This window comes from Diabrotica virgifera, chromosome 9 (genome assembly GCF_917563875.1).
Source record: "Diabrotica virgifera virgifera chromosome 9, PGI_DIABVI_V3a".
Taxonomy (NCBI): Eukaryota; Metazoa; Arthropoda; class Insecta; order Coleoptera; family Chrysomelidae; genus Diabrotica; species Diabrotica virgifera.
In genome coordinates, this window is record NC_065451.1 from 44,203,350 (window position 1) to 44,215,429 (window position 12,080).

Sequence of the window (12,080 nt, forward strand, 5' to 3'; positions counted from 1 at the left end):
GGGATCGCTCACAAGAAATGAAATGTAGAATAGAGAAGGCTAGGAGTGCATTCCATAACATGGCCAAACTTTTTAAAAGCCACAACCTTAATCTGGAGATGAAAATAAGGCCCCTACGATAGTATATCTTCTCAATATTGTATTACGGAATTAAATTCTGGACACTCACTGAAGCAATGGAGAAAGAACTTGAAGCCTTCGAGATGTGGCTATACAGGCGAATCCTAAGGATATCATGGACGGGCAAGATAACCAACCAGACCGTATTACGAAGAGTGGGTAAAGAAAGAGAGGTGATGTATACCATTAGAAGGAGAAAGTAAGAATATCTCGGACACCTAATGAGAAACGGCACTAAATACAGATTACTGAAGGAAATCCTTCAAAGGTAAACTAATCAGAAAGCGAGGAATTGGGAAAAGAAAAATATCATGGTTAAATAACCACATGAGGATATGGTTCTCCACAACAACAACTAATATATTTAAAGCATCAGTTAATAAAATAATCATAGCCAGAATGATCGTCAATATTCGAAACGAATGGGCACTAAAAGAAGAAGAAATTACTTCAAAAATATGGTACAAGCTAGTACATGCACTTACCGCGAATGATTCTGGAAACATACCCTGAGCAGCAGCGTCCACTTCTTCTTGAGTCGTTCCAGTTATAGCCCGACATTTCTCGACCCATTTCGCACTATCAGTTGTTAGGTGAACACCATAGTCCTAAAATAAAAAGTATATAGTTGTGTTAAATAAAGTAAATTAACATAAAGTAAAGCGAAAGTTAGGAGCAGTAATACATTTATTTAATATTATATTCGAAAAAAAAAGACAGTTCTTATTTATACAAAAATAAAAAACCGCTAAACGCCGTAAAAATGAGTGGCGCATACAATATTCCGGCTACAAATTATCTGATATGAATATTACGTGGCGCAAAAATGTATTTTCATTTTGATGCAAAACAAAATTCTAGTTTTATTTTAAAAGATTTTTCCATAATATTTTCTCAATTTGAGGTAGAACGCGCCACAAAAGAGTAACTTTGATACAGTTTCAATTTTGAAACTCTTTTGTGGCGCGTTCACTTCAAATTTAGCAAATATTATGGAAAAATCTTTTAAAATAAAAATAGAATTTTGTTTTGCATCAAAATGAAAATACGTTTTCGCGCCACGTAACATTCATATCAGATCTTTTGTAGCTGGAATATTGTATGCGCCACTCATTTTTACGGCGTTTAGCGGTTTTTTATTCTTGTATCAGGAGTTTTTCAAAGTTATTTATAAATTAAATGTAAGTTGAATGCAATGTTTGTCGATTACACGTTAAGCTTTATAAATGGTCGCCTTTGTCGCATTACCTCCCAAATGATTTAGTGTCCATCGAATGTACATGTAGATGTGAATCTAGATTTTTTTTCTATTCGAAATAGATTGAAAAAAATGGGGATGGCCAGTAAATAAACTCGGATTGCCCGTTGTCAGATCAAATTTAGCGTCGTAACCACTACAACTACATAAACCATTTCGGGAATAATCGTTAATTGGATTATACGTTTGTAGCTTAATAACTTCTAAACGGCTTAACCGATTTTGATCACTGAACATAAGTTTCAAACGTATTGACAAGTAGTATCTGATGCATCTCAGGTTAGGTATGATAACTGAAGCTATTATAGGAATTATTAAGCTTGAAAACTTGTTTTTCCCATAGATAATAGATTTGATCCTATTTATGAAGACTATAACTTAAAAATTCGAAATTTTCCGAATATGATGTATACACCGTTAGATTTGTCTAGAGTCCTCCTACAAACACTCAGTTATTGGCGCAATTCGTAGGTTGAAATTTTGAGTAATTGTCGAAAAACCAAAATTTTACAAGTTTAGTTTTTCAGTTTTTCGGCTATACTGAGCCGTGTGTATGTCTGATCCTGACGGCTTACACATAAATTGAAAGCTTATCTCAACACTATTGATTTGGTGTATGTATTTGCGGTTCTCCTGTATCTTCTTGAAGCGAAGATATTTACCCCCAAAAAATATGCCGTTTTGTACCTACCAAGTCCTATAAATAACTGGCTTATGGGTGAACAAATGTCACAAACTACACCGGTTCTGAATCGGCCCTGAACCACTCTTCAAACACAGAAAAAAAAATTCAGATCGGTTTAACTTTTCCACAAACATACATACATACTGTTGTGATCTTACTTTTGAAATCTAATGATGTTCTCAGATGTAATTTATCTTAATTAATTAATCAATAATTATCTCATTAATCAAACAGATCAAATACCAATATAGTGTCAATCTCAGAGCTAAATTATAATATCAATTACTTACTTCCGTGGCTTCAAAGTATTTCTCAGTGGATTCCTAATCGGGAGAGATAAAAGAGAGTAAAATAATACACACATACGGATTTCAATTAGAAATTATAGAAAACCTTTATTTTATCTAAATGGCAATATCTGCTTAATATTTCTTATATCTTATCTTTCTATCTTTATTTAATACAACAGTTACAAAAATGGGAATCTTATTTCTTTTTGTCTCCAAATTTATTTTATTTATAATGAACTATTATGATTTATCAGTAACAAATTGATTGAGGTTTGATGAAATTTTTATAGTGATTGTGTAGCTCAATTTTCAATGTGTTATTTAATACAAAAACCATACATTCATGTCATAACAAAATAGACTGACCTTTACTGATGATTTGACAATGTCTTCACACAAAACACGTTTCCTATTGGCTTGGGTTGCGATCCAAAGACTCGTCCCAGTCTTCCAGTAATGCCTCTGCTCCTTTGAAAACTAAGCCTCGTACAGCCCTCGTTCCTGCCTTCTCCTGATGCCGTGTTTTACCTTTTTCAAGCACTTCCACTAAACCGGGATACTCTAGACTCAAGGAGTTATATACTATCTCGACTCGGTCTATCACTCGTTCCACGATATCTTACTTTTTATTTTTTTAAATACAAAACTAACCAACCCGGCGTTTCACTTTTTTGTCACTCTTCTCGAAGACTAGACTTCGCCTCTCGATCCCTCCAAACATTCTGACTCTCATTGCTCATTCATTCTCCTACTTCCCCAAGCAACTTTCACAAGCAACTTTCAATTATCCGTATTTACCAACACAAACTTTCCTTTTTCTAAATATCTTAATGGATTTCAAGAAAAAATAATATTCCCCATTTCAATTTTACTTTCCACATTAACCCTCTTTACAAATTCAATAACCTATTATCTTATTTGCTAGAATATGAATTATCGGTGGTTATTCACACCTTTCCACGAATACTTTCTTTTTAAACATCACTCTAATTGTTTACTTGAGTCGTATTGTTCCTGGGGTTCGTAAACACTTCTCCGAAACACTTTTTTAAAAACTACCTATACATAATTTGTTTTATACAGGGTGTTCCAAATTTACATGCCCGCGGTAGAGAAACGAAAACCTTTATTTTTATTTGAATTTTAAATATAACTATAGACTTTTATTTCTTATATCAAATAGGAATATAACAATACATATACATAATACATATCCACAAACATTTTCCTTTTTTAAATACAAATTGAATCATAACTATTTATGAGCCGGCAACTTTTGAATTGTACAACCGATTTTCAAAATTAGACATGCGTTAAAAAGATAATGATCAGTACTATGAGAAGTTGTAAAGGTTGGATTTAAATTTTCGAAGTTTTTGGGAGTTTTGGGGACGAGAACGAAAAACAGACCCTAAATAGGAATGGCCGTAAAATCTACACCCTTAGACCAAAATGGATTTGATTTTTAATTTTTGGCCCAATTTTCCATTCAGTCAGATTTATAAAATCGAATATTTCGTGTATATACAGGGTGAGTCACCACTAACGCGACGGAAGATTACAGCGAAATGGTAAGAGATTTAAAAAAAAATTAATTAGTGGTTTGTAAGTTGATAAAATCTATATTTTAAAATTATTTTGAAATATACAGGGTGTTCCAATAAATGGCAGCGTAGCAAAGTTTTATTTTTTCTTACGTAACACCCTGTATTTTATTGCATTTTTTAATTGTCCGCAAAAAATAAAGTATAGTTTCATAAGGCTTCCCTATACAGAGCTTCCCATACTATGTACAGAGTGTTCTGAGTTATGTTGACTTTTCTTAAAATGTAAAGTTTTAAAAGAAGGCTTATTCTCAATTTATTTAAGAAATTATAAAAAAATACTTTTACATCTAAATAGTTGGATATTGGTTGAATATATTCCATGATTGATTATTACACATTTATTTACAGGGTGTTCAACATTTACAATTTCATTATTGGATTATTTAATGTGTCATATGATGCTTATTTTAAATAGAACACCATATATATTAATTATTAATTATATTAAACGAAGTTGCCTCTTTCGAATGGTATATAGATGTCCTATACCTAGGTCTAATAGTTTTTGCGTAAATTACAATTATTTAAATTCTTAATATGTAAATCGATTTTAAAACAAAAGATGTAACTCATTGTATGACATCGTCATTTTATGACAGTGCGGTCTGGTAAAAATTATCAAAAATATAAACTTCCATGTATGATATTCAAATTTAATTGTTCCTAAAAATGAATAACCACGTTATCTACGAAAGAGTAGACATGGTACTTTGCATTGGAGAGTGTTTGCAAAATTGTATCTTACTTTCTACAGTTTACGCTCAAAAGTAGGTATTCTCATAGGAGAGACCCAAAAAAGGAAATTTTTGAGAAATTTCGAAAAGTTAAATAAAAATAAACCAGTTATTTGTGATCACGTCAAGGAACTTGATGTCCCGCTTTCTGTTACGGAAAACCCAAATATTAGTAAAGAAAAAATTTCGGGTAAATCAGTCAAACGACTGTTAGAATACTTAAGAAAAACCACTTTTATCCGTATAAAACTCAACTACACCAATATTAGACCGAACAGGATTATGATAAATATTTAACTTATCGTTAATGGACTTAAGACTTTAAGCAGATCCTGATTTTTTTTAAATGTATTGTATACAGACCAATCTACCTCCTTTTCATAATAATGGTCTAGTAAGTAGAAATAATTTTTATTTCATTACCAAACATTTCATTCCATTAACAAACATTTATTTCGTACAGTTTAAAAATCGAGAGTGCATAAATATTAATTTTAAAATCAATTTACCGTTTAAGAAAATTGTAAATTAGGCAAAAACTATGACTCCTAGTTATGGAACATCCCTATACCATTCGAAAGAGGAACCCGTGTTTAGTATAATAATTTATTAACATACATGGTGTTTTGTTTAAAATAAGCATCATATGACACATTAAATAATCCAATAATGAAACTGTAAATTTTGAGCATCCTGTAAATAAATGTGTAATAATCAATCATGGAATACATTAATTATAAAATAATTACCAGACCGTACTGTCATAAAATGACAATGTCATACAATGCCATTAATTAACTACATCTTTTGTTTTAAAATCGATTTACAGATTAAGAATTTTAATAATTGTAAATTACTCAAAAACTATGACACCTAGGTATAGGACAACCATATACCATTCGAAAGAGGTAGATTTGTTTAGTATAATTGTTTATTAATCGACATGGTGTTCCATTTAAAATAAGAATCAAATGACACATTGAATAATCCAATAATAAAACTGTAAATTTTGAACACCCTGTAAATAAATGTGTAACAATTAATCATGAAATACATTCAACCAATATGCAAATATTTAGATGTAAAAGTATTTTTTTTATAATTTCTTAAATAACTTGAGAATAAGCCTTCTTTTAAAACTTTACATTTTAAGAAAAGTCACCATAACTCAGAACACTCTGTACATAGGTATAGGGAAGCCTTATGAGTCTATACCTTATTTTTTGCGGAAAATTAAAAAATGCAATAAAATATAGGGTGTTCCATAGGAAAAAATATAACTTTGATACGCCGCCATTTATTGGGACCCCCTGTATATTTCAAAATAATTTTAAAATGTAGATTTTATCAACTTACAAACCACAAATTAAAAAATTTTTTCAAATATTTTACCATTTCGTTGTAATCTTCCGTCGCGTTAGTGGTGACTCACCCTGTATAATGTCTCGTATATAGGGATGTGGGTGTGCGCCACTGGCGAGAACTGCCGTTTTCTGGTAATCGTTTAAAAAAATAAAAGGAAGAATCATAGTAGTTAATTTAACTATAAACCGTAGTTTAAAGAAACTAACAGTGAAGAAAAAACTTCTTAAAATCTCCTTTTGGTAAATAATTTAAAACATCGTCCCAATGGATTATAAATCTTCAAAGCGTGTTCGAATCAATTGCACATCATCCATGAAACATCTTAATAGTAGTTGAAACTAGCCACATTTTTGACTATAAAATCCTTAAATTACGTGATAGTTATTATAATAACATATAAAATTTTGACATGAGGTCGATGTTAAAGCATCCACTTTAAGAGAACTAACATACTTGCCTCTAAAAATGGACAAATCTTACAATGAGTGATGCCAGCCAACTAGTTGTTGATAATGATAATACATACTAAAAATATGGTATGGAATTTTACCGGAAGATCCTTTCGGACAGATTGATGTTTAACAATAGAAGCACCAGCATTTTTGCATACCTAGAAGCACCATAGCGGTCAAGATGACGGGTATTAGAATTTTATATCGCCAGTCGTTTTTGTATCCTTTTTTACTTGAAAAAAAAACCTACATTGTGTTAATACCTACTAATAAAAGACATATTTAGTTAATTTAAATAAATTATTAAATTATTTAACCACAATTTATGCAGTAGCCAATTTTTTAAATTTTGCTTGTACAAGATATACACACACAAATTTTACATAGGTATATGCCAAATTTCACACGTTTTATTTTTGTTACAGTTCCCTGTTTGCCACTGCCTACGTGTATTATTTAATTCAGGTGTTGTATCTCTGATTTGTACTATCTAGAACATTTTTGATTATTTTTCTCTGGTACAACTGGTTTCCATGGTTAGCTCAAGTCTTCGTGTTTGAAAATTTTTGATTTGTATAATTCCATCTTTTCGTTTTTTTTTATTAACGGATAAATTTTAATATCCTTTATTGCTCGGGTTATTGTTATCAGCTGCAACACTGCTGGTAGCCCTTCTTTCGTAATACTTTTTGTGCATCATGACAGTACTTCTTTTATTCATAAATGGTCCCATTAGATGAACTACATGTTCCCCTAGAAGTTGATTGTCTGGTCGTTGTTTATCTATCCCTAGGTAAGGAAATCCGTTCAATTAATATTTGGACTAGACATTAGCTGTAAGCCAGTACTGGGTGAAGTGACATTTTGCCTTCGTGGGAAAAAGCTGTTCGTCAATAGATATATTTCAGCCAAATATAGGTATAGCAAAATATACAATTCTCAATAGATGGGTTCCATATTACTGACACAAGTGCAAATGTATCTGTTGATAATCGCTCAGATCTGGTACTTTTTCTCCATAATAAGGACGGCATTTTTTTATAGGTAGACTTCATTATATTCAAAAAGTAATTACACTAAGTACCTACCTGTAAAAGAGAAATTGTAATCCTTAAATAGATGTACTAAAGTCCTAAATTATCAAGTTTCCAAAATCACTATGAATAGGTAATACAGGTCAAAAATAGAAAGCAGTCAAAATTACTGCCCTGGTACTTCTAGGTAACACATCTCAAAAAGTAATTACGCTAAGTACCTAAAAATGAGGAATTATAATCCTCAAATCAAGGAAAAGTCCTAAACTATCAACTTTCTAAAGCAATTATGAATTAGTAATACAGAGAGTCAAAAATAGAAAGCAGTCAAAATGACCGCTCTGGTGCTTCTAGTGTTAAATATACTAAATTTAAAATCAAGATGCAGTAGAACTAAACAAACCAAGACACGTTAAATGGTACTAGGAGCAATCACGAATAATAATTTACAATGTATATACATTGTAAATCCCAAAAATAATGATTTCCAAAGTTTATAGATTTTAAATTATGATTCGAGAGTGCTCCTATTAGCATTTAACGTATCTTGGTTTGTTTATTTCACTACTGAACCTTGATTGTAAATTAAGTATGACATCTTTAACCTTGTTTCATCTAGCTAATATCGATGCATACTAGCCCAGGGAGACCGACGTTTTTACATGCCCTCCAAAGGCAAGGTGAAGGGCATGTATCGTATTTAGAAATAACAGTGTCGTTGTTCGAAATCTGCTAGCTTAGGGTGCGTTCACTACAGAGACCAAAGGGTGGTATCCTAGCCTAGAGCATGGTATCGTACTCTTTATATTCGTGAATTCTCGCATTTAAAATAATGTATTTATTTTACTTTGCTATCGAAACTATATTATCGATCTCTATCTAAAATAAATCTCTCTCTCTCCTGTCGTTTTCCCATCACTGAGGATCGTGATTTCTTCCAATATTCCTATCAATGTTTCTACATTGGTCTCTATCTTCAGCTGCTCTAAGAGCTTCGCAGAATGAGTTTCCAGCTGAATGCTTTATTTGGTCAGACCATCCCATGTAAAATAAATGCATTATTTTAAATGCGAGAATTCACGAATATGAAGATTACGATACCAAACTCTAGGCTAGGATACCATCCTTTGGTCTCCGTAGTGGACGTACCCTTAGGGTTTGTTTACTACGGAGACCAAAGGATGATATCGCTAGTATCCTACTCATAATGTTGGTGACCGCGCGCATTTAAAATAGTGCATCTGGCGATCGATAATATGGTATGAGCAGTACGAGGGATACCAGGGAGCGAGCGTCGGCACGTCGTCATGATCACAACTTTAGCCTTTCAGTGCTAACGCATGGTCTCATAGACGGAGCTAACCTATTCATACCTATAATTAACGATCTATTCCGATATTCGGGCTAGGTCATTCAATAGCTTCATATTTTACCTAACCGTTGTTAGTATTTAAATATTGTTGAACGTAGATACATAGTTCGTTCGTTACACAAGATTTCGGTCTCAGAGACGGATGTTAGCTTTTGCGGCTGTACTAAAGGTAAGCATTGTAACTTTTAGCGTTGTATTTTTAGTGAATAAAATATTATTTTTTTACTTTTTAGAAATAGAAATGAACTACGGAAGGTCGAAAAACAAAGTACAGTTGTTACTAGTGTAATAAATTTATGTCCTTAGAACACATAAAGGGTATATGTGTGGAATGTTCAGAAAAAGATTGACTTTTTTTAAGTTTAAAATTACTTCGTATTATTAGAATTGCTTAAGTGTGGTTATTATAAGTGGATAATTTCATCTTTAGTTTAAAAATAACTCAGCAAATTTTTTGTTTCTATTAAGATTTTAGAGTTTTTTTCTCCCTTTTTAGAATAGTTGCTTGTTTTTGTTAAGGAATTATTTTTGTCAAAATAATTTTTTATAAATATAATTTTTAAATAAAACTGCATTTATTTTAAATAAAAAAGTATTTAACTAGACCCTTGAAGTAATTAAATTTTGAAAATTTGTAAAATTTACAGTACTAGGGCATGTATAAACATACGGTCCCAGAGACGGACGTTAGCACTTATGTCAAAATATTTCACGTTAGCACTGAAAGGTTAAAAACCCAGTATCTAGCAGTTGAGCTACGTCTATCCACGGATCTATCTGATTTTCTGTAAAGAGTAAAATATACCTATATCACTTATTACCTGCTTGTTAAGGGCACAATTTGATACTTGAAGATATATGCATATTATAATAAAAACACCCAGTTTGAAAGCCATCTTTGCTCTAAAAAGAAAAGACATTAAACAGTCGTTAAAAAAAGAACTATTAGTTTATTTTTTTACTTAAAAGTAATACATTTTAATATATTATTATTGAGTTTCAACTACCAAATCAAAATATGTTAAAAGATAGAAAATAAGGTGTATTTAGGGACAAAACACTAGAAATATTATGCTAGTGCTAGAACATGAAATAAAGGCATAATACAATTTGAAGCAATATCTAGTATTACTACAGACACTGCTAATGAAATTCTTGGAAAAACCTCAGAAAACTTTCAAAGAGATCTGTTAGTTGGTTGTCAAATAATGTTAAAAAAATGAAAGTAAAGAAAAACTTTTATACACACTAGCAAAAAATAGGTGGGATGCGTATTTTCAAAACTGTATTATGGGAGCGAACATAGCTGTAGCAAAAGCTAAAGCAGAAGGGTATACACATCATACAATCCACCTCATACAAGGGGTAGTGAAAAAATATGTACAAAATAGCCAAACAGAGCACAGAAATCGACAGATTTTAATCAGATTAGATGTATCCAAAATGAAAACAATAAAACATCCTACATATAATGTACAATAAAATATACTATAGTTAGTTCAAAAAACTGTTCATATCAAGCGATGAATAAAGTGTCAAAAGTATTTTGAAAGTTTACTAAATTAAGGATTTGACACAAACCTGGATGATTGTAATAACAATGGTAAACCAGCTTAGACTGTAATAACAATGGTAACTCAAGGAACAAGAGGGAAAATTTTTCAAGGATTTTAAAAAAAATATGATGAATAATTTTAGCAAACACAGAAAAATTGGCTAACCGTTTTATTAAAGAGAAACAAATGCTAGACGAATAATGTATCGTTACCTGTTTTCAAAAACAAAAGAGATATACAACAATAAACAAACACAAAATGACTGAGTGAAACCATAAAAATATGGGAGAGAGGATAGATTAATTATTGATAAACGAATACCTGAAGAATCCAAAATATCCGATAATCAGTTTGATTTTATACAACGCAGATTAACAGCAGATTCAAGTTTCAGAAAAAAACATTAATAAAGAAGTAAATGATCAAATTATATTAATATTTATTCATATTAAAAATTTGATTATATGATAAAGGAAATCTCTCGCACTATTAAACAAAATGCTATGTGACCAAAGTATCTCCAAAGAAAATAAACATAACATCCATAACAGCATTTTTAAGAGCATTATAACATATAGTAGATAGCGAAGTTTGGCCACTTAAAGAAAAATCCGAAAATATGCTCAGAACAACTGAAATGGATTTCTGAAGAAAAGCTGCTGGTATATCAAGAATACATAAAATGGGAAATATGAGAATATTAGAGATAATGGATGTAAAGCATAGAATAATGGACGATATAAAAACAAAGCAACTAAAATGGTTTAGCCACGTACAACGTATGAAAGACGACAGATTATCCAAGAAAGTGCTACGATGGGCACCAAAATGACGGCGGAAAAGAGGAAGACCTAGAAAAAGCTGTATAGAAGGAATTTATAGGGAAATCAGAGAAAGAGGCTTGAACGAAGACATGTGCTACGATCGAGAGCAATGGCGATTGGGAATCAGAAGACGTCGTAGAAAGCTATGAACCGATTATATATAATATAAAAAAAGGATATATGGTAGAGTCTTTGAGGGATTGTGTAAAAGACGTTTATAAGGGAGAGATATGTATATTGTACATATATGTACACTATTTTTTACAGTGGGATAAGAATTAGTCAACTTACTTTCTAGTTGTATATTTTTCAACACCTACACCGGAACTGCCATCCTAATGAAAAATTTTTTATTTATATGTGTAAAATATTTCACATGAAATAAAAGAATATAAAAATGTACTTTTATGGATCACATAAAAAGCACATTAAACAATAATTGAAGGTTTATTCAAAGTAAATATTTTTTCTTCTGGGAGCACTAAAATTGTTTAGGGGATATTTCAAAATAATCATTTCGGGAACTATGCAATAACTATTTTTAAGTATAATTTATTAGAGATTATAGTCTAGAAACCAGGGGGGGTGGGTTGAGTTTGCACTTTTATGTCACCTCAGTACCTTGACCCCCTTTTTTAACACTAGAAAGTCGGAGGGGCCACTTTGGCCCCCTCCGACTGTGATTTGCGATTTGAAGATTTTTTTATTAGAGGCAATAAAATTTTTTTTATATTTTTTGACTTTTAATATTGTGATACAAAGTCTTATTTAACAAAAAAAATA

At 31.3% G+C, this 12,080-nt stretch overlaps 1 protein-coding gene across 2 annotated transcripts in view; it reads right to left on the reverse strand.

Annotated features, from left to right (window-relative positions):
• The window catches only part of LOC114328143 (uncharacterized), a 28,111-nt gene extending 16,436 nt beyond the window's left edge, over positions 1–11,675 (reverse strand). The window contains exons 1-3 of one of the 2 annotated variants that reach the window (XM_028276920.2): positions 11,589–11,675; positions 9,739–9,820; positions 606–728 (exon numbers count right to left, since the gene is read on the reverse strand). In XM_028276920.2, the coding sequence (XP_028132721.1) occupies positions 606–728; positions 9,739–9,813 (198 nt within the window). In that variant the 5' untranslated portion in view covers positions 9,814–9,820; positions 11,589–11,675. The remainder of the gene's footprint in view (positions 1–605; positions 729–9,738; positions 9,821–11,588) is intronic. The other variant, XM_028276921.2, reaches the window with a different exon arrangement.
• Positions 11,676–12,080: the final 405 nt, after the last annotated feature.